The sequence below is a fragment of the Chaetodon trifascialis genome, chromosome 3, assembly GCF_039877785.1.
Source record: "Chaetodon trifascialis isolate fChaTrf1 chromosome 3, fChaTrf1.hap1, whole genome shotgun sequence".
NCBI classification, from domain to species: Eukaryota; Metazoa; Chordata; class Actinopteri; order Chaetodontiformes; family Chaetodontidae; genus Chaetodon; species Chaetodon trifascialis.
In genome coordinates this window covers 25,111,475-25,134,448 of record NC_092058.1, presented here as the reverse complement: position 1 = coordinate 25,134,448, position 22,974 = coordinate 25,111,475, and the positions used below count along the sequence as shown (strand labels likewise).

Below are 22,974 nucleotides of genomic sequence, written 5' to 3'. Positions count from 1 at the left end.
AACTCAGTATTACAGCACAATCTAGACACAGGAGACAAACATAATTGGCTAGGTAATGTAGCTATAAAGAAGAAGTTTGCCTTAAAAACCTTAAATGTAACTGGGAATTGAGTTCCATAGAAACCTTAGCAAGAAGGTGTGAAAGGCATGAAATTACTTACATAAAATAAGAAAAATAGTCTAGTGTCAGTTAAATGTAAAGAAAATGTTAACAAAACAACGTCATCATCAAATACTCAGATGGTATATTAAGCTGTCCAACAGAGGACATGGAAGCGGCTGATGGACTTGCTGGCGAAACTCATTATTACACTCATATGTCCAGCACCCTGATACTGTACAGTGACTGCAAAGGAACTGGGTCTTGAGTTATTAGATTACATTTCCAGCTTTTTATTTGGAACTTGTCGCAGTATTATTGTTAATTTGAGACCATGACTCATTCAGCCGTCGGGATTGTTATGTATGGATTACGCACTAAAAGCTGTATGAACATGTACATAATCTGTCAGATGGATGTTATCAAATCTAAATTAAAATTTCTGACATTTGTGTTCGTGTGACTTCTCGGGTCCAGTGGAACAAGGTGTGACCAGCGCGTGACGTCAGCCCTCAACGACAGAGCTTGTTTTGGAGGAAGTGAGCTCGCCACGGTTAGCAGTTAGCACGTTAGCTTGACAGGAAAAGCAAGCGTCAACGGGAACGGGACGAAACAGACCATTGTACCAAATCGCTGCTGTTACACGAAGAGAGATATACGTCGGCGGTGGCAGTTCTGAATTTGATAAGTAGCGTTAGCTGCGAGGCTAGCTATCGGAGATTGTTTAGCTGTCGACGCTCTAAACGTGTTGTTTTCTTACGGCAGACATTTATAGGAGCTGTTAGCCCGTTAGCTAGCCTACGCGTTAGCTAACGCTTCCAACCGAGGCGGAGGAAAAGTCCACTTTTGATCTTTTTTACCGCATCATCAGCGCTCAGGTTGGTTTGTGTTGATTTTAGTTACTGTTTTTGCCACCGATATATGTGAAAGATATAGCTGTCGTTTACTAAGTTTTACATAATAGACCTTGCTCAGCTAACTAAACGTTAGCTTAAAATTACAAGTGTCACTGTTATATTTCTAAGTCGACACGGTACGTAAAACGTCTGGCTTTACTTGTTTTGAAAAGGTTCACTATTTGAAGATGATACTGTTCCCCAGGCCATCTTACACCGCTTTCTTGCATTTGCTTACCTCGCTCTGTTTCATTAAATCACCTAATGTTATGTTTATTCTACCTTGCTAATCCTTTTCAAGTGTGTTTGATGTCTGTACAGTCGTGAGGTAAAGTGTTGGGAAAGCACTCTCAGCTACAGTTTGTAAAGTGGAAATATTCACACCAACATAGGTCGACGGGATGATCATAACTATGGATTATACCGGTATGTGTACTGAATCCAGCTACCGCATTCGCTGTGCTAATCATGCTTGCCAAGTCATGGTTCCGTTAGTCCTGTGTTTCAAACCATGTGATCAGTCCCTGACACAGTGTCATGGGGTGCAGATTATGAGCCCTACGCTAGTTTTGCCTCAGAGTAGAGCTGATATGGATTCAAGTCATAGCTTTTCAGTCACTTAAGGGGCTGTAAAAGTGAAATGATGTGTGGATAAAACCTGGGACTAATCTCTTTTTGTCATAATGCTCCGATCAAGGTCTGACTCGAATGGAAAGATGGATTTAAAGCCCATCGTAAATGGACTTTGGACTTTGGTCATTACACTTGAATGAGGTGGTTTACTATTACAAAGCAGACTCAGCCAAGGTCAGAAATGCGTGGTGGTGTCTTGAGCAGGCACAAAGATGAGAATGAATGAATCTAACCGAAATATGCTTTCAGTCTCACTCAGTTTTCAGTTGGGAAGTTATCATGATGCACTACAGTATAATAGAGCAGCAACGGTTTAGTGATTAGTTGTCAGCCATTAAATGCAAAGCCAGCTATTTAAAAACGAAATCAAATTTCTCTGATTCCAGCTTCTTAAAAGTGAATATTTTCTGGTTTCTTCGCTCATCCGAGACAGTAAACTGAATATCTTTGGGTTGTGGACAAAACAAGACATCTGAGGACATTATCTTTGGCTTTGGGAAACACCATTTTCTGACATTTTATAGACCAAACAGCTAATCAGCTAATTTAGAAAATTATTAACAGATTAACCGCCAGTGAAAATGATCATGCATGTAATGTAATGATTGATACGATTCATGCTTTCATTCTCTCTGTTTTGGAGTAACTGGGCGTCTTCCATTATTGTTTTCAGCTTATTGTAATGTTGGGACTGAAACAATGATGTTTTTTTTCTATTGAATGCTTTGTGAGCAGCATAAATATCACAAAATCACCACTTTACAGTGAAATAAAAACAGGCAGCTGTGGTGACAAAAATAGCAAATGTCATCTCAGCTCAACAACCCCAGCACTGCATTGTTCAACATATTTTGGAAAAATAACAAAACCATAGTCAATTGTTTGTTTCATGAATTGTATTTAGGGCTTCATGGTACGGTGCGGTGCAGCACATTGTTTTACAACTATTGCTTTTCTTTGTTTGGAAAGTAAAGTAAGCTCAAATATCAGAGACATTGCACTTGGTGTCATTTCTAGATCGGGTCCATTTCTTTGGAGTGTGTATTTCAAGACACACACAGACTCGATCATCGTTTGGCCCATATCAAACAGGTCGTCACTCAGGCATGGCTGAATCCATCTTGTTAGAGCAATTTCAGTGTTAATGTGCTTCTTTTCTTCTCCCCTCTAATGTGCTGTATTCACAGTTGTGGGACAATGACGTCAAGGAAGAAAGTGCTACTCAAAGTCATCATTCTCGGAGACTCCGGGTGAGTGATGTTGAGCTGTAGGAGCGATGCTGATGTTTTATTGAAAAGAAAACACTTAACTAGGGTATTGAATCCAGTCTGATGATAATACACTCATTGTAATGTAGCAAGCAAGGGACCTTTTTGTGTTTCACCAATCAAATCGTCACAGTGACTTTGTGTTTCACTTGTTTCTGCCCATCGTAACTCTGAATGTTGTCCTTTTTTTTCTCTAGAGTTGGCAAGACCTCACTGATGAACCAGTATGTGAATAAGAAGTTCAGTAACCAGTACAAAGCAACAATAGGTGCTGATTTCCTGACGAAAGAAGTCATGGTGGATGACAGACTTGTCACAATGCAGGTACGGAGGACAGAAGACTTACAAGAATGTCACACTGACTTATTTCTCATTGAACACATCTAAATCAATCACATAATTAAAAAGCCGATGGGGGAAAAAATGAAAAAGCACAGTAAAAGAAAATCTGTAATATCGCACAAGATATTTGCATGGATGTAATGGATATTAGCAAATATCAGACATAAATAAGGCAGTGGTGCAAACGGGGGGTTTGTGATGTTGTAATGTGAAATAACATCGACATAGTGCTGTGTTAAATGACGTTATCTTCATCACCACAGCCATGTGCGTGTAAACACACTGTGTGTTCTGTGTTCTGCGTCTCAGATTTGGGACACAGCAGGTCAAGAAAGGTTCCAGTCCTTAGGCGTAGCGTTCTACCGCGGAGCAGACTGCTGCGTCCTGGTGTTTGACGTGACAGCACCCAACACCTTCAAGACTCTAGACAGCTGGAGGGACGAGTTCTTGATCCAGGCCAGTCCTCGAGACCCAGAGAATTTCCCCTTTGTGGTGCTGGGCAACAAGATCGACTTGGAGAACAGACAGGTGAGTCCAGATGATCACACTATATTAAGTGCAACAGTACAGCTGTGGGTCATTCGTTTTTGGGGTCTAAATGTTTTGTTTAAACTTCAGAGTAATGGAGCATTTTCAAAAATAGCTGCGATTAAACAGTCGTTCTCTTCTATCTGATGTTTCCAAATATAACATCAGCTCCTTTGTCTTTCAGGTAACAACCAAGCGAGCACAGGCTTGGTGTCAGAGCAAGAACAACATCCCGTATTTTGAAACCAGCGCCAAGGAGGCAATCAACGTGGAGCAGGCCTTCCAGACTATTGCACGCAACGCCCTAAAACAGGTAATTTTTGAACATCTGTTTCTGTAAAGCAGACAGTCACAGAGCCGAGCTCTCACTCGTTTATGTCGTCTGATTTCAGGAGACCGAAGTGGAGTTGTACAATGAGTTCCCTGAGCCGATAAAGCTGGACAGGAACGAGCGAGCCAAGCCGTCAGCGGAGACCTGCAGCTGCTGAGGACGCTGAAGACCTTCGGGGGGTTGCCGTCGCCCTCACTACCCTGTCTTGCCTTGTCGATATATCCCCTTTCCCATGGCCCACTGTGTTAATCCCCAATGCCCAACATACGAGCAGCATCCCACTCATAGAGTATACTACGACACACAAACATGCTGCACTCACCTCCTTATGTATACAAAACACATTTTCTATAAAATGAGTCTCCTAGCCCAAAGAACACCTTAAGGAAACATTCTGGAATTTACATGTATGATGCTTATTACTTCCCAGTGTTTCCCCATGTGCTGTTTCATGGCGGTGGTGATCTCAGTTTTGGTTCCATGTATATTGTTCCTTTCATATCCAGTTTTGGTTCTAACTGCTTTTATTTGGATACTTTAAGTGGTAAATTGAAGTATTATCTTTATCATCATCTCTATACTTGTTTTTGTTAATGAGTAAAGTTAGAAGTTTTTTGTTTGTTTGCTTTTTTTTAAATCAGTTTCTTTAGCAGTGGTGGTTGTTTTCTTACTCTAATGGCCCGCCACTGCTGCATGAATAGAGGAAACACTGCTCCCCCCATTTTACTCATTTGTTTTGTGGCTTAATTTTGTTTCACTCTCGAAAACACTTGTTACCATGGTTTCACTTTACCTCATGCAACCTTAAAAAAAGTGTGATGCTAAGACGGGGTCAGAAGTGAAGGATCAGAGTGTGTGAAGGTGCATGTGTGGATCACGTTAATATGCTGAATCATATGCTGATTCTCGCTAATTGGTGCCGAATCGAAAATCCAGTTTGATGACAAGCCTGTCAGGCTAATGTGTACAGATTTTTTTTTTTTTTTTTTTCTGTCATCCACAATAATGAAACACTTGTTCAGACATCTCATTTTGGAGCCACAATAAATGCAATTGTAGCTCAGGTTGATGACATCGTGTGAATCCAGACTCGGCTCCTTGATGTATTTGCTGTTCCTCTATCGGGGAAAACAAGGTTTGTCTTGTAGTAATCAGTTATTCTTGGTACAACATTTGACGTGGGAATGAACCAAATCAAGACAGCATGTCATTCTACCTGATAGTCCTGCAGAGGAGACTTTTCTCAAGTATAAATATCATTCATAACTGTGTACTATTAGCTAGTACATTTCTTTTTACTGTCAATTATTGCAAGACTTTGTATATTTGCAAACCTCACAGTCATTGGGAGGAAGGCAAAAAGTTGTGTTGTATATCTCCATATCTGACTCTGCCAGTTGCTCGTGTTGGCAAACAATTTAAGTGCTTGACATTTCTTTTAACCGATCAGATCTTTAACTGTCTGTTCGTACTCTGTTAAAACTCTGAAATGCATTATAGATTACAAGATAGCATACATACTGTAACTTTAAAAGAAGAAAAAAATGTGGGGGGAAGTATTGGCATTCATCATTATTATATTATTAATATGATAAATGCATAGCATCTACATTGTTTCAAAATGTCTTTGCGTTTCAAGTAATAAGGGTAATAAAAATCTTGAATAAATCATTCTGTGTTTATTTCTGACATTTATTGATAACATTGAGAAATGAAATAGTATCTGTGTTACATATTTTATTACAACAAAAAAACTGTTATTAATACAAGAGAAACCCTAAACATGAATCTTTCTCATAACTGTCCAAATAATCAAGTGCAATAAAGTAGACCTAAACGGTCTTTTGAACACAGCAAACTTTTCAGTCCTAGTTCATATCTTCAGTTGGTTCTTGGTTTCTTACTGGCTCCCTGAAGCCACAGGGGAAGTGCTCCAGGAGACTTGCACTGCGCCTTGCTCTCTTGATCTTCCTTACTCTCACATGTGTTGGGCTTCTTTCTCTTGGATGGCGTACTGCTCGTCAGCCAGCTCATCATCCTCTTACTGCTGGCTGTGGGCTTGGGCTCCTATGGGTGAAGTGTCAGATTTGTCATCTTAAGCATCTCTACTTGCCCAACAACTGAAGCTGTACCACTAAAAATTTCCATCCACAGTGAGTATATTAGCACAGTATATTGGTTACCTTTTTCCTGTTCAGATCCACTGGCTGAAGGCACTCTGGAGAGTTGTTGCGTGAGTTGTTAACAAGTGAAGAGACTGGATGGAAAGTCAAAATGTCTTTAGACTGGAGCAGTTTCATGGCATCTAGATGCTTCACCTCTCCGAAATCAAGCCATCTTCTCACTTCTTCCTCTCCATCCAGGATTGCTGGCATCCTTAAACACAACCACACAATAATTTAGGATTTCACACGAATAAAAAAGGAGCATGTTTTTCAGTTAACTATCCTTACCTCTCATGGATGCTTTGCAGGTTAGGGGAAGCATTCACAGTGATTACACTGTATGTGTAAAGGGGTTCTCCACCACCTGGTGGTGTCCAGCAGTCAAACAATCCAGCCATAGTCAGCAGCTTCCATCCAGTCCACTCACCTGAGGTTTCTCCTTTCTGGCCAACACACAGCACAGAGCAGAGCGGCATTTTTAAATAGTTAATATTGGCAGATGTTATGAAAAAATGTGACAGATTTTGTTGGTACAGATATAACTTTTTACACTGCCTAGCCTGGCACTAACATCAAAGCATAAAGCAAGTTTGTATGCAGCATGAAATTTTGAGTGCTCTAGAACCACCTGGTGGACACATGCACACTCCTCCCACACAGGATATTCTCTGCAGCGGTAATTTCCGCCACAGCTGCACTCTCTCTGCTTCTGTCTTGGATGAAAGCGCATGTTTGTGGTGCTTATATTGCTATTGAAAATTCAAAACGAACCTCTGTGCAGCCGGGGGAGGTCCCGCAAGCTAAGGTCACTGGGTCATCCTGATGCTCTGTTTTCTGGCTGGGTCTCAGTGTTTGAGGGAAGTATATGAAGAAAGGTTGCTTGTTTGTTTCCTGCTTCTTCCACTCATAGAAACCATCAGCCAGGATGACACAGCGCTGTCCTTTAAGAAAGGCATCCTTTGGATAGACAATAAGTAATCAGACACTGTGTGCATACACCCAGCACCCAGACCAAGACATAAGACACAGGAAAGATCAGAAGTTCCTAAAAATATACGCACCTTGTAAGATTTCTTCTCCAGCATATTCTCACTGCGACAGTTGCTGGTGCTGTAATGCATCTTGCTTGGGCTACTCTGCTTGAACCAGGAAGGTACTAGGCCCCAACGCATGGATGCCAGCACACGTTCATCCACAGGAGCATTCTGTAGATGTACAAGAAGTGAACATAAAAACATGAGCACCTACACCATGTAGTGCTGTCCAACGCAATAACCTTGCAGGACAACCTTAACGAGACGTCCATAATGTTGAGAGAGTGACAGACGTGTGGATCATTCCTGTGGCGCTCGGGTTGTGGTGTTGCACTGAATCGTACTATGCAAACACAGCTGTACAGATAGAGTTGTTCGAACCTTATCAAAATGCCTCTGGGACAGCAGGACGGGACTCATAGACTGGGGGCTCTTGTTGTACGAGGGTCGGTATTTGTCCGCGTCTCCATCCCTCCAGCCGGGCTGTCTCCGCCGCCCTCCTCGTGTTCTGTAGGTGCAGGCTCGCCTCAGCTCGTCCGGAGCAAGAGTACACGCAGTTCTTCCACACATTTTATGGCTCAAGTGAAACTTTTCAGACACCTGAGACACAATTTAAAAGCAGGTCAACGTTAAGCTAAGTAACGTTACGTAAATACTTCTTCCATGTTAGCATGCTAACTTACGTTAACTTCAGGAAACAAAACTTTGCTTTTATACTGGCTGAAAACACGGCTTACCTGTCTTCGACTGTAACGATATAGCTATGTGTAATGTGCCGTTGCACTCGGTGTGTGTGTGTTATGTAATGAATGTGTGTTTCCGTGCAGCTGTGCTGGTCTGAATGCAGACCGGGGATTTGTCTGGGCAAAGACTGAGGCGCGAGCGCGCACGTGACACTTGACGTACAGCACTGCTGGCCTCCTCCCCCGTTTGCCAGATCCAAGATGGCGACGAAACGAAGAGAAATATTCGAAATACTACCTAAAAGAACATACTCAAATGTATTATAAGAGTTCAGTTAATGAGAAGTGGTTACTTCGAAATTGCATACACCCGTGAAAGTAGCAGTACTACCATGTGCAATTAAATCCCCGTATTCAAAAATTAAACAGCAAGTGTCAAAAGTTAAAAAGCAGAATTTATAGGTTAATGAGTTCCACCGCCTTAATTAATGTTAGCTTGATCTCGATAATAGAGAGTCGAATATTTTCACTGACGTGCAGGATAAACAAACGGAATGTCGTCTATTGACACTGTGTGATGCGGTATTAACACGTCAAAAGACACAACGCCATGGTTGTGAGTGTGTTTTAAAGTTTTGTGACCTTGGCGTCTACAGAAGACTCACCATCCGGTTAGCATCAGGCGCTATCCTGACGTAGCCATGGTAACAATCAACAGGTCGAGAGTCGGGCGCACCTTGAGGTCTTCCAGTGAAACTCAGCGGACAGCAGAGCCAATACACCTGTAGACCTCAGCAGGTAAGAGGAACAAACACTAAACCAAGAGGGGGAAGGTGTGCTTACAACAGGACAGACGTACTGTAACATACAGCAGCTTATTCCAGCAGAGCAGAATTAGGTTTTAACCTGAAGTTAGCTGCCAGTGAGTTTAGCAAGAGAAAGCTGTGGTTCATTTCACAAAGTGTGTGATGTTAGTTAAACTATCAAAAAATAAAAAGTCTTGTAACCTGTGGTGGCTTTACAGCAAATATTTAGAAATATTTTGTGGCTGATGTGATTTCAGTGTATAAAGTTAATAGGATTTGAATGAGCATTACTGTTGTTGGGACATGTGTCCAGTTTTGGGCTTCTGTCCAACAGGTGACTGAAGGAAATCAGACTGAGTATCACACCCTGCCTGGTGTACAAACCTGACAGGTGTAGCCAAGCTGTCTTCTGCACAGCAATTTGACCCACTTCATAGTCCACTGCTCTCAGAGGTAGCCTGATCTACAAGTCTCCAGAGATGTATAACACCTGCAGTTATTTACAGAGTTGTAACCTTTGTATATGTACACATTAGTTGTGTGACATTTGTGCATACATTTCTGATTGTTGTCCCATAAAAGTTAGACTGTCCTCTGCAGAAGTCTGTGCCTGACCGAGCCATGAAGCGGAGCAAGAGAAAAGGTTCCCCTGAAGAATGAGACCTGTTGTTGGTATGGAGGCAACCAGGTCCAGACTGTCTGTCCATCTGGACCAGGAGGGACACCAGGCTACTGGTAGAGGCTGTGCACCATGCCCAGACAGTGGTGAGAGACAGGAAGCAACACAGGAAACACTGTCCCTATCTGAGCATCCCAAAGACCAGAGAAATAACACTGGAATTCACAAGGGTGTATTTTCTTTAAGTGTCAGTCGAAGGGTGGCCCACCAGGACTGGAAACGTGTACTGACCCCAAATTGGTTGACAATTCTTGTATCAATAACATGTGACTATATTTGCATTTTAACCAGATGAGAAACACACCAAATGCTTATTTCTCATTGTTACTTATTTGTTTGTCATTTTATGACTTCACGTTGTCAAAAAGTACAGATTGGGCCTTTAATAGGTTATAACTTGCTGCTGAGGGACCCATGTCTACACTGAAATATGAAAGTTTCCTACTGTATCACTTCACACCTCCGGAGGACTTAGACTTTGCAGTCATAGAGTTGGCTTATAGATCAGGAAAGCTGAATTAATCATGAGGTCACAGTCAGGACAGATGGCCAAATGTTTCAACTCCATGTATTAAAGTTTCATGACATTGCTCTTTTTATGTCCAAGCTGAAGATGCCATGCCTTAAGCTTTGGTTACCTTGTCTTTGCCTTTGCAGTGGTATACCTACCTTGTATAATTCTTACATATATGTGCATATATAATATCAGTCATAATTCATTTATGTCTTGTGCATTTAGGTGCGTATCTTTTTCATCAGCCAATGTGCGGACATTTTTTATTTTATATATATGATAGTTGTAAATGCTTTGTTGCACATTGCAAGAGGCTGTATCCATGCATTCATGAATATTCTCCTGCCTCTTGTTCTTCATGAAATGAAATGCCCTGTGTTGGCATGTTGTGCCACTGAAGAAGGCTGGGCCATTTATGATATGCCAAGTTTACGTGTGACATGTTCTTTCTTCCATTGGGTGTAAACATGCTTTTGGTAGGTTAGGAACTTTTTGGATGTGGAATGGCCCATTGTACTGACATAAGATGTTTGACACAATGCTCGTGATGTTACAGCAGGAGAAACAGAGGGCCGGTCTAAGGATCAGAAGGTCACACCTGTGGTCCAGCAATGCAACCTAGGCAAAAGCCCACAAGCAAGTAGGTATACCCTGCAAGTAAACAACTGATACTCTTGCAACATTAACTCTTACAGCAGCAGTTTGTAAGTGTGTGTGTGTGTGCGTATGTGTACATCAGCTACACCTCCTGAGGGCAAAGTTCACCGCAGTCTTGTCAGCCTACCTGTTCTTAACCCAGAGAGACTCAGGACAGCCAAAGCATTGGCAGACCAAGCTGTCAAGGTGAGTTTCGTGTGTTAACATGTATGTCCATGGTTACATTCATTTCTTATTGGTCCAAGAAGTTGTCCATCATTTCTGTGTCTCCTGTCTGTCTTCACAGATGCATAAGATATTCTCTGTCCAGGGCCCTTACCCTGTCATCAGGACAGCATTGAGGGCCAGAGGCTGGGTTGAGCAGCGTGTGCACCGCCCAAACCACCATGCTCACAGGTGTCAGAGCGACGAGGGCAGAACCAGCTCCAATGATGCTGATGACAGTGATGACGATGATGGTGAGTTAGATGAAAGTGTGACTGTTCAGATATCATTTGATATTACACTGGCTGTGGATTCTGTCTGTAACATTGCTCGTTCTTCTCAGACAATGTCAGAAAAGAGCGGGACCCAGATGGACTGCATGATCTCATGGTAAAGATGACATTTAATGTTGTGGACTAACATGAGGCTAAGGTGTACAGCAAGTGAAAGACTGTTGCTTACCTCAACAACCATTCTGGAAATGTGAGGTTTGTAATGGCAAAACTCAACAGATTCCCGGATTCAGCTCTCTTCCTTCCCCCCGCTCTTACAGTCTCGCCTAGTGCGAAATGAAATGGTTTATTTCTACTGGACGAATCGTAGAGATGCCATCAACACCAACAGCTTGCAAAAAGAACAAATTACCAATCATTTCGCCAAAGCGGGCAGCTTCACTACCAAGGTACACATATTTGCTTCTATCATTCTTCTACGGTTACTGTGGTCTCCTGTCACACCCACTGTCAGTGTTTCTCTGTTTGTCAGGTGGGGTTGTGTGTGAACCTGAGGAACCTGCACTGGTTTGATTCAGCTGACCCAGATACCTTCTTCCCCCGCTGTTACAGACTAGGAGCACAGGATGAGAAGCATGCTTTCATTGGTCAGATCTGGTTTTATGGCCCATCAGGTTGGATTAAAATTGTATCCAGTAATTACTAAAGTAAGTTCACATCACTCTGTCTCTGCTTTGTGTAGAGGACTACAGGAGGACAGCCTGCGCCAGTCTTCTGAAGTACATTGTGGAGAGGGAGCGGGGCGTTCAGGGACAGGCAATGGGCCACGGCATTCAGAGTATGAGCATCTCTCACATCACTGTGTACTTACCCAGTGTAGCTAAATAAAGAGACATCACTTTCTTGCTCCACCGTCAGATCAGAGGATGAGAGGAAGCAAACAGCGATCGAGCCCAGTGGTCCGTTCCCAAATGATTGACAACGCACTCAAAGTATGCCGGGAGTTCCTGGAGAGTCGAGAGCATCGTGACATAGACATAAGCTTGGAAACACCACAAACACTCACAAAGGAGGAATGGGTGGAATTCATTGACAGTTATTACCTTGTTGTTCAGTGAGTACAGGGTGTGTGTGCGTGTGAGAGGTAAACTGGTGAACTGGTAAACCAAAGCATCCTTCAGTGTCTCACTATGGCCCCTCCCTCCCTCTGTTTCCTCGCTCAGTGGCGGAGCAGAGATTGAGAACTGTGATCACTTTGTGACCTGCTGTGAAGCCATGCTACAGAGACTAGAGGAGATCAGTCCACAGCTGGACATAGATGGTATACACAACATCTGGATCATCAAACCTGGAGCTATGTCCAGGGGCAGAGGTGAGGAGTCAGACACTGTCAGACAGTTCACATAATGTCTGCCATAGTCCTGGCTGACCTGCTACATCTGCCTTCTAGGTATCAAATGTGCCAAGCGTCTGGATCAGATCCTCAGGCTTGTGGACCGTGATCCAGCTCTGATCAAGGAGAGCAAGTGGGTGGTGCAGAAATACCTTGAGCGACCCTTGCTGGTCCATGGCACCAAGTTTGATGTCCGCCAGTGGTTCCTGGTCACTGACTGGAACCCCTTGACTGTGTGGTTCTATAAGAAGTGCTACTTGCGCTTTTCTACGCAGCCCTACTCACTAGATACACTGGACAGGTAAGAGAGTGATACTGATAAAGAGATAGGAGAAAAATTATACACAGAAGCAGATGTGAAACCTGATGAACGTTAAATTTGAAAAAGAGGAAGTGAGAGAGAGATACAAAGTAAGGAATGGTTATGCTTGTTGTTTTGGTGGGAGATTTGATTTTGCATCAGTGTATGGCATCAGGGTATATTCAAATTTACGTGTATTTGCTGTTCTTGACATTAGTAATATTCAAATCTACCCCCAAACTGCCTCTACAACACCTGTACACTTACAGTTTATCCAAGAGTGCTTTAAGCAACAAATGAGAAATATGCCAAACAAATACTGTAAGAATAACATTAATACTCTCTATAAACAATCCACTCAGCTCCATGCTTTCTTCCAGTTAATTTCTTATCATCCTTGGAACTACACATGCTTTGGTATGTTCAAATGCTAATTATTACCATAGCCAAAGAGAAGATAGTTTAGAAGTCATTTAAAGGCAAACTGGGGAGTAAAAGTAGCGACCGAGTTGTGTCATTTCTCTCATTGTGTCTCATTATGCTTCTGTTCCCTGTCACTCATTTCTCCTTCTCATCTTGGCCTCCCCATCCTTTCAGCTCTGTACATCTGTGCAATAACTCCATCCAGAAGCACTTGAGGCCCTCCCAACAACGTCATCGAGATATCCCAGCAGACAACATGTGGTCTGATGACCAGTTCAAGACCTTTCTGTCCAAGCAGGGCCGGGAAGCTCAGTGGCAGACTGTGGTGGTCCCGGGGATGAAGAAGGCTGTGATCCACGCATTACAGACAACTCAAGATCTGATGGAGTCACGCAAAAACACATTTGAGCTCTATGGTGCCGACTTCATGTTAGGTAGGATTTGATCTCTCTAAAGTTCATGGGATATGTTCAATTGCCTGTGTCAATACACATCATCTTATATTTTAAAACAGCTTTTTCAGGAGCTGTAAAATCACATTGGTTGTTATTCCTTCCTTTTCTCTGTGTTTAATTTAACATGTCTATGTACCTTTACTATGACAGCAAAAGGAAGTTCACCACCACTTTGTTATGTTCTTTTGTGTTTTTTAGGTTGTAACCTGCGTCCATGGCTGATAGAAATCAATGCCAGTCCCACTATGGCTCCCTCCACCCCTGTGACAGCCCGCCTCTGCACTGCTGTGCAGGAAGACACATTACGAGTTGTCCTGGACCGTAAAGCAGACCGCACTGCGAACACTGGAGACTTTAAGCTCATATATAGGCAGGTAAGGACAAGTTTTTTTGTCTCCTCTTTGGGTTATACTGTGCATCTAAGTGACCCAATTTGTGAGGGTGATATACAGTGCTTTCAATGTTACCTTTGGTCTCTAGACAGCAGTAGAGGTGCCACAGTATGTAGGAGTCCACCTGCTTGTTGAGGGCTTCATGATCAAATGCCCCTGCCCACTTCCTCCACTGAGGGCCTACAACCATTCAGCACCAAAACACCGGGGCTACATCAAGAAGAAGGAACCCGCTGCAGATAAAGTAAAACCTCTGCCGAAGCTGTTGTTGAAGAGTGCAGAGATGCAGCTGATAAATGCCAGCAGAGGGGTTCTGCCCACTCCTCCTCTTCCTCCTCAGCCACCTGTGCCGGTCCCGACTGAAACCTTCACTCTTCATCTGCCAAGAACCGTGAAGTCCATCCACCTGCCCTTCAGTGCAAAGTCTCACTCTCTGTTTTTGTGAAAGAGGAGAGAAATATCAGAAGTCTGCTCAGAGAAAGTTCAACCATGTAACAAAGAGAAGCAACAAAGTCCTCCTTTTCCTCTGGAGAATACTGATCCAAAACAGTCCAAACCAGCAGCCACCAGCACCAGGTCCTAAAAGACTTTTTAAAAGAAGGTATGCTGACCAAATTACTCACAGGCTTCTTCAGTTTGAACTCTTTTTTTTCAGGGTTTTTTGGCCTACCTCATAATAAACTCAGAATTTAATAGATTCCAATGTCTTGTCTGTAATTCAATAAGTTCTTTTAAATGATTTTGATTGAATAATTTGATTTAACACCACAGCGCCCCCTCACCTTGATACCATATTGTGATTGGATGGACCAACTCTTCATTACAGTAAATTGCTGAATGCACCCATGATGCTGAACTCATGATTTTACATCTTGTGCTAAGAAAAAGGGAAATAGTCAACATTTTATTTAAATACAGCAGAACTCTACTTTTTAATAATTATACTCGGTAGTAAATGCACAAGGAGAAATGATGAGCAAGGCTATATCAGGCAAAGAATGCAAGAATTTGCACTGACTAAATGACAGTGCTCAAAGCAAATATCCCACACCTAAGGGACACAGAGATTTTTCTTTAATATAGCAGGAAAAACAGAAACACACATCTTAGACCAGCAGGTGATGATGTGGCATGATAAGTTTGGATAAAATTACGACAAGTTGCTTTTGTATTCCACAAGAAGAGTATTGGAACTGATTGTTTATTATAGGTCACAGCTGATGCTGGAGTTGAGAGGAATTAAAGTTGATGAAGCATGAATCTTTCACACCTGCAGGAAAGAATGTATTGCCAAAATGACACAAAAAAAAATCCACATATAACAGAATGGAAATAGGAACTCTCACCCACTGACCTTACCCTCAACACCACAAAACCAGCAGCTGGTGGCGGTAGTACCCACTTGCAGGGGTAATACGCATGTTCATGTGACGGCGAAGAAGAAGCGATTCACGACAACAGCCGAAACTCCTACCTTCTGTAACCGTCCTCAGAAATGGCGGCGTCCGTGTGCCGAGTCGGGAGCACCGTGGGTCGAGCCCTTGCCAAAAACCGCAGTGTAAGTACAGATTTGTAGGCCAAACAGATATGCTGATTGTAATAAGTGGGATATCATTATGGGCTCGTTTCTTGTTCTGGTGTAACGCTGGAAGTAATCGAAGGGGTTAGCCTGCTTGCTAAATTAACATGCTAACTGGCTAACCGGGCTGGCCGCTGTACAGAGACGGGGGGATTTAGCTAACCGGTTAGCATAAGAGAGCTAGCAGTGAATACAAGGTCACCTGTCAAATGAAGAAGTACGTCTTGTAACAACCACTTAGCATGTAACGTCCACTTTACATGCGCGTTATTTAGATTAGCTGGTCATCCTTTCAGTCGTCTTTGGCCGCTCACAAGGTCAGCAGCTGTAAAGTTATCACTTGCCCTCACTTGCCCTCATATCGCAACTAAGGTTCTCCGCTAGCATCGTTAGCACGGTGACTTTGGAAAGGGAAATGCTGGTAGTGGCAATCCTTAACCTTTGACCATCTTCAAAACATTTCATCGTTATTTCTATATATATATATATATCTGTGTGTGTGTGTGTGTGTGTGTGTGTGTGTGTGTGTGTGTGTGTGTGTGTTTGTACCCTGTCGAACAATGACGTGTAAACTGCATCGTGACACGGTTAGATTATTTGAAATAGCGGTGAGCAGTGTCTACTTTCACATTACCTTTAGCTGTGTTTCTAGTTTTTGTAGTAAATCCGAATCATTGCACAGCCGTTTCTGTATACATTTATAATAAACATTGTCATTTGCGGTTGATCTCAGAAATAACTTAAAACTATTGAAGATACCTTTTTAGGTAGGCTAAGTAGTAGACTTAATAGACTCAGTCGTGTCACACTCTGCTACAACATGGATTTTGCAATACTGTCATTGCCATAATAAAAGTTTCACTATAATAAACTTTTGCTTTGTTATTGGCCCTCAAAGCTGTACGAAGTAAATTGATTAGAGCCCCCACTGATGCCAGAGTTTTCCCATTGTTGTTGGGACATTTTCAACAACAAATGTCTCTTCACTTCTTTGGATATTGGGAGTAGATGAAAACTTTTGTGTTGGTTCTTGCAACAGACAACAGAGAAATTAGCATGCATTGCTCATAATGTTACCTTTCACATCTTAGTGTTACCTCTGCGTTGCCTAGGAAAATGGTCGTGAGTGGATGTGACTCAAGTCCTACAAATACGTGCATTTCAGTATGCTAAAACTTTTATCATGGTGTGACAGTATTGCAAAAATCCATGTCGTGGCAGAGCATTGGCACCTGTACCATCCACCCCAACTATAACCTTACAGTGCAGTGTAATGGATATGTTAAGTAGACAATTGACTTAATATATACTGATATTGTCTTCTGGTTGTGTCTATTTTTAGTCATTTAGTTGGTGGTTTGCAGAATGTGGTAGTGGTGTCAATGTCAGCTGCCAGGCTTAAGTTTAGATGTTGTCCTACGCCAAACATTTCTGCTTTTGCTTTGCATGTAAATAGATCAGCATGAGATGGCTGCAGATGTTCAGTAGTTCACATGTATTTAATAGTATTAAGCAGTCAAGGCATATGCCATATTATGTGCAGCCGAATATGTGCAGTACAAAATGGCAAGACTTTCGAAAGTGTACTGTTTTGTAGTATTTTGAGATATTCTGCCAACAAACAAACAAATGGGACCTGAAATATAGTGTGCTTTGCTACATAAGAATAATAGCAAGCAACTGAACCAGGCAGCACATCACAACTAATGTTAGAATACTTTCAAATGTGCACAATGGAGGTAATTTGTAATGTGCAAGATATTTCCCAAAAACATCTCTTAAGCTTTCATAATACGGAGGATGGAAATATGTTGAAGTGGTTTCCAGTGTGCTTCATGGGAACAGAAAGTCTATCAGAATTTTTAAATGACTCCTTGTGTCTCTACCTGTCTAGCCCATCCTGCTGTCTCTGAGGCGTGGACAAGCCTCAGTTAGCTATGCCCAGAGCCTGGTGGGAGCCCCAGAAACTCGCCTAACTACTCTGGACAATGGTTTCAGGGTTGCGTCTGAGGAGACTGGACATGCCACATGCACTGTAAGAACTCAATAACAGGGAGTCTATTTATAACCATGTAGCAGGTCTTCATAGCGCTTTATAGACTCATCCTTTCACTGCCATCAAATTGTGTGTGATAAATGAGAGGTGTAGTTTAACTTTTTTTCCATTCCTTAACATGTTTCTTCCCTGTCATAGGTTGGATTGTGGATCAGTGCTGGCAGTCGCTATGAGAGTGAGAAGAGCAATGGGGCGGGCTTCTACCTGGAGCACATGGCTTTCAAGGTAGACTTTAGCAGTCTTTATGACCTTGAAGGTGCCCTGTGGAGTTTTCCAGTTTTCCACTCTGCAGGGAACCTTTAAGTCTCATTTGGAACTTTTATATCTACCTGTTAGCCAACACAATGCCATTACACAGTTCCCTCCATTCACCTTGGTTTTCGCTTCCCAGGGAACCAAGAAGCACCCTCAGACAGCCCTAGAGCAGCAGGTGGAGTCTATGGGAGCTCACCTGAGCGCCTACACCTCCAGGGAGCACACTGCATACTACATGAAGACCCTGGCCAAAGACCTGCCCAAAGGTAAGATGACCTGCTTATAAGTAGAGAATAAAGTTTCTGATTTCAGAACATTGTATTAGAATATCACCCATTCTTATTTGCAAGATCAAGACATGAAGAGTAAGTGTGAACATATCCTGTCTCAGTTGTGAACAGTCATTGTTTCTCTGTGTTTTCCCAGCCGTGGAGCTGCTGTCAGAGGTGGTGCAGAGCTGCTCACTGAATGAGGCAGACATCGAGCAGCAGAGGGGTGTGGTGCTGCGTGAGCTAGAGGAAGTCGAGAGTAACCTCCAAGATGTCTGCCTGGACCTGCTGCATGCCACAGCCTTCCAGGGCACACCTCTAGCACAGAGTGTGCTGGGACCCTCCAGCAATGCCAGGCAGGCAGAACACACATCACTCACATCCTTTTATATTAGTCACAGTCTCAGATTTCAGATCTCAGAGCTCAAAGTTAAACAATGTAGTGTTGGAAGGATGTTTAATTAGGATGTTAATTATGGCATCAAAAGTAGTGATGCACTGATTATGACTTAAATTGTCATTATGTAACATTTTGCACTTTGGTATGTCTCTAGCATACTATATAAAATTTGCACCGTTAAGTCACCATTAATATTCTGTTCAATTCCTCCAGGATTCTGACCCGCCAGGACCTGGTGGATTATGTCAACAGCCACTACAAAGCCCCTCGCATGGTGCTGGCTGCTGCTGGAGGTATGTCCTCTTCTTCTGAACACACACTCTGAGGAGTTTCGCTGGCCGCCTGTGAATTTCTGCTTTTCCTGGAATGACTGTGTTCATTTGATGTGTTTCCTCTACAGGTGTGAACCACGAGGAGCTGGTCGGTTTGGCCAAATCTCACTTCAGCGGTGTACCTTTTGAATATGAGGAAGATGCCATCCCCGTGTTGGCACCCTGCAGATTTACAGGCAGTGAAGTGAGATTTGTTTAGAGTGTTTTGCATGAGTATTCTTCTTTGTTTTGTTTTATTCCTCTGCATAACCATTAGTTTTTTAATACATTATCAAGACAAGTTGCAGAAATTCACTGAATTTGACCTTGCATCTATAACAGAGGAGTGCAGCAGTTACAGACTCTTTTCAAGTTAATTCACTTCTATTTGAGATTGATGCATTCCATGTGGTTCTGGCGTGTGACGGAGCAGAGAGCTTGAGCAGGGATGTTATTTCCACTGTCAAGGTGAATTGTTTTGTTGATCTGTTCCTACTTCCTGCCTCTCCTCAGGTCCGTATGCGTGATGATGGTTATCCTCTGGCACACATTGCCATTGCCGTGGAGGGGGCCAGTGCTACCAGCCCAGACATTGTGCCACTCATGGTGGCCAACTCTATCATCGGCAGCTTTGACCTCACCTATGGTGGTGGAAAGGTATGTGAAATGAGCTGTGAATTCATCTTATTGGCTCAGCAGTGTCCCCTTTAAGCCTTGCCCACTTGAGGTTGTTAATGTCTTGAGTGGCCATTATTGAGGGGTAGACTATGATCCTCTCTGAAAACCTGGATCAGGGGTCTCACCCCTGCCTCTGGACCTGTTGGGAGAATCAAGACCTGAAATTAATTGCAGATGCTAAGAAATTGATTTTGTCATGTGTTGCCCATCCCTGGATAAAATGACAATTTTAGATATTTTTCAGTTTAATTTACTGGAAAATACACAGAACTGTAAAAATTAGTGCTGTCAGGCGATTAAAAAAATTAATCTAATTAATTACAGGATTTGTAATTAATTTATCTAATTAATCGCATTTTAATCTCATATCTGCTAAAGGTCCCCAAATAAAGAATTTGAATTCTAGGACATTACAATTCACTGACATTCACATTACAGCTGGTGAATTCTTTTCATCACTGTAGTTCTCGACGGTAGCTGGAAATTAGAGTCAGATGACGCTATCTGAAACGCCTCTTTTAGGCCCTCGTCTTCCACGATTGAAATCGGCCTGCAATCAGCAGCAACCCACTTTGCGATTGAGTTTGTCAGTTTTTCTGTCGTGGCTTTGCTCATTCGTTTTCCTAACTCAGCAAGTGTGTGTTGGCGGAGTGAGCTCACGGTAGCACTAGCGGCACTAGCAGCAACTACATGTTAACGTTTAAATGGTAATTCAGGCTGGAGCTGCTACGGTGATAGGAAAATTCTTTTTTACACAAGGTACAAATCACTGCGTTCTTGTTAATAGTCCCGTCTTTGTTCTTTTTATAAATAAACTTGCCGTTCAAAGGTCCAAGTAGGCTTGCCTCGCTCTCCGGTGTCGCATCCATGTCTGTTGTCACCCTGCTTTTGACTAGTGGCGCAGGTAATATGCGACCTGCCACTGCAGCCTACGGGTCACTCAAAGGGCCAAATTTAAAATGCTTGCGCATTGACTTGCCACTCATGATTAATTGCGTTAATTTTTATAGCGTGTTAATTTGCAGCGTAATTAATTAATCTAATTAACGCATTAAACTGACAGCCCTAGTAAAAATCAGTTTTTATTTAATCATATTCATATTTTTCTGTTAAAACTCTTGCTGATATTAAACCAAATACCTGGTGCTGGTGTGACTGTGAACATCAACATCTGTTTCTTCTTCTCACCTTTAGCATCTGAGCAGTCGTCTGGCTCGCCTGGCAGTGGAGGAAAACCTGTGTCACAGCTTCCAGGCCTTCCACTCCTCCTACAGTGACACCGGCCTGCTGGGAATCCACTTTGTGGCTGACAAGCACTACATCGAAGACATGATGCACTGGTCCCAGAATGCTTGGTCAGTATTGACTCCAGAACACACACACACACCATAACTGCAGCGTGTCATTTTTAACTACGCCACGATGCACATATTTCATCATATTTCCTTCACTTTGTGCTCCTGGCAGGATGAACCTGTGTACCACAGTGACAGAAAGTGATGTAGCCAGGGGCAAGAACGCTCTGAAGGCCAGCCTGATTGGACAGCTCAATGGTACATAACTTGCCTGTCATGCATTTCCACAAACACACATGCAGAAACTCCTCAGAATCACCAGTCAACATGTATGTTTTTCTTTTAGGAACAACACCAATTTGTGACGACATTGGCAGACACATCCTGAGCTACGGGCGGCGTATTCCTCTGGCAGAGTGGGACGCTCGGATCGACGTGAGTTGACACTTTAAACTGGACTTCTGCCCTGCACTATTTGTACTATTGAAAGACAAAATTCTACTTCTTCAGTATTCACTAAACTAGTTCAGCGTTCTAGGCCGTTCCATTCACACACAGAGGTTTTTTAAATGGCTAATGAAGTGCAGATGTCTGGTTTCTGTGTACCTGTGTGTACGTGTAAAATGGAACTTTTGGGAAATGGTCATCTCAGTTCATGCATGCATATTATTGCTTTGTGTAATGAGCATGCATCTGAAACAATAGCAGACTACTGGTTAGGTTATGTTTGGTTAGCACTGCCACGCTCTCTGCCAGAAAGGTGTGCAATAGCTACAAATAAGTAAATAATTAGTTATTATTGTTTGTATTTTTAAGTTACTACTGTCAAAGGAAAATAAGCTCAGTAGGCATACCCAAAATTTTCCCCCTAAAACTAAGGGTGAATTTAAAAATGTCCATCTGCACCTGTGGTCAAGGCCTTCGTCTGTCTCCATGATAAGAGTTCTGACTTCCCTCTCAGGCCGTGACCCCCAGGATGGTGCGTGACATCTGCTCCAAATACATCTATGATAAGTGTCCTGCTGTGGCAGCTGTCGGTGAGTTCTTTGTCTGTCCTTTTGCGGAAACATCAGGGCTCACGCTGTGAAAATGTCCTCTAATCTGTCCCTCCTGCTTCTGTCCACCAGGTCCTATTGAGCAGCTACCAGACTACAACAGAATGCGCAGTGCCATGTACTGGCTGAGGTTTTAAGATAAGTTGTTCTATTGCTCCGAGTGTCCTATGTTTGCTCCTCATCTTCATCAGCCTCACAGCTTTCTTCTCGTCATCACTGCGAGAGTGAACACCTGAGCGTTGACCACCTGTGGCTTGACAACGCAGGCAGCCATCCACCCTCTCTCCTCTCCCTGCCTCTCTCTTATTCACTCACTGATCACTCTGTTTTACACCAAGAGGGGCAGCAAGTCTGCACATTGTGAGTGTTGTAATTATGTATCAGTTACCTCTTGATTGTACTACAGAGGTCCTCTTCACCTGGTACTGTTCTGGAGAGGGGAGGGGAGACAGGGCGGACTTGAATATTAAATAATCATCTATTGGACACAGTACAGCTGGTGCAGAAAACAACCAGTTTGGAGCGAGAATATATTTATAATGTCTGTAACATTTGTTTCTGTCCACTATTGTACATAACAGAAGCTCTCATTCCAACAAAATAAAAATACTGTAAAACATGGGCCCAATGTGGTTTGTCTCATTCAGATGTACACTTTCCAAATTTCTCAAAGTTTCAAGTACACAACACAGTTCATATTACATTATTAGATACTTCTTTATGTTCTTTACGTGCACCATTTTTAGTCTCACCCCTTTATTTCTTATATTCTGTTGCTCCTCACTGACTTCAGTCTGTAAGTGTTGTACATTTTAATGCATAATCAGCCACGTAACACAATATAAATCTTAAAAGTACAGTTGGAAAATACCAGCCTTGTCTCTTCCATATTTGATTCTACAATTACTGCCCAGATTGAAAGCCTCAAGACTTTCAGTGTCTGTCTAGTAGTGTTCAGGTTTGTAGAAGACGAGATGATATTGATGAGCACACAGCTGCATCTTCATTTTCCTCCTAAAGGCACACATATCCTCTTCAT

The 22,974-nt window shown here is 42.6% G+C and overlaps 4 protein-coding genes across 6 annotated transcripts; 3 read left to right on the top strand and 1 right to left on the bottom strand.

The window, feature by feature from the left end:
* Positions 1–441: 441 nt before the first annotated feature.
* Positions 442–5,769, top strand: rab7a (RAB7a, member RAS oncogene family). Its single transcript, XM_070958441.1, has 6 exons — positions 442–978; positions 2,817–2,879; positions 3,095–3,221; positions 3,549–3,767; positions 3,952–4,080; positions 4,160–5,769. The coding sequence occupies exons 2-6, from the start codon at positions 2,827–2,829 to the stop codon at positions 4,253–4,255; spliced, it is 624 nt and encodes a 207-aa protein (XP_070814542.1). The 5' UTR covers positions 442–978; positions 2,817–2,826; the 3' UTR covers positions 4,256–5,769.
* Positions 5,760–8,730, bottom strand: hmces (5-hydroxymethylcytosine binding, ES cell specific). Of its 3 annotated transcripts, none has more exons than XM_070958440.1 (7): positions 8,646–8,730; positions 7,679–7,897; positions 7,325–7,468; positions 7,035–7,220; positions 6,552–6,706; positions 6,282–6,474; positions 5,760–6,165 (listed from the first exon to the last, which is right to left on the bottom strand). In XM_070958440.1, exons 1-7 carry the CDS (start codon positions 8,646–8,648, stop codon positions 5,980–5,982), a joined length of 1,086 nt encoding a protein of 361 aa, XP_070814541.1. In that variant the 5' UTR covers positions 8,649–8,730; the 3' UTR covers positions 5,760–5,979. The 3 variants fall into 3 exon arrangements, with proteins under 3 accessions (XP_070814541.1, XP_070814539.1, XP_070814540.1); XM_070958438.1 differs by lacking the exon at positions 8,646–8,730 and adding an exon at positions 8,035–8,177; XM_070958439.1 differs by lacking the exon at positions 8,646–8,730 and adding an exon at positions 8,035–8,170 and having other exon boundaries at positions 7,679–7,885.
* Positions 8,731–9,332: 602 nt separating this feature from the next.
* Positions 9,333–14,538, top strand: LOC139328607 (tubulin monoglycylase TTLL3-like). Its single transcript, XM_070958437.1, is given in 15 exon segments — positions 9,333–9,551; positions 10,536–10,619; positions 10,719–10,822; positions 10,923–11,094; positions 11,184–11,230; positions 11,394–11,522; positions 11,606–11,720; positions 11,816–11,911; positions 11,992–12,187; positions 12,297–12,445; positions 12,524–12,767; positions 13,365–13,624; positions 13,844–14,019; positions 14,126–14,392; positions 14,394–14,538. Coding segments are annotated over 15 exon segments (2,187 nt in total). The 5' UTR covers positions 9,333–9,442; the 3' UTR covers positions 14,433–14,538.
* Positions 14,539–15,468: 930 nt separating this feature from the next.
* On the top strand, positions 15,469–22,557 carry uqcrc1 (ubiquinol-cytochrome c reductase core protein 1). Its single transcript, XM_070959372.1, has 13 exons — positions 15,469–15,595; positions 17,511–17,651; positions 17,811–17,897; positions 18,064–18,193; positions 18,354–18,552; positions 18,810–18,889; positions 18,997–19,112; positions 19,421–19,564; positions 20,780–20,940; positions 21,053–21,138; positions 21,227–21,315; positions 21,842–21,917; positions 22,008–22,557. The coding sequence occupies exons 1-13, from the start codon at positions 15,533–15,535 to the stop codon at positions 22,070–22,072; spliced, it is 1,437 nt and encodes a 478-aa protein (XP_070815473.1). The 5' UTR covers positions 15,469–15,532; the 3' UTR covers positions 22,073–22,557.
* Positions 22,558–22,974: the final 417 nt, after the last annotated feature.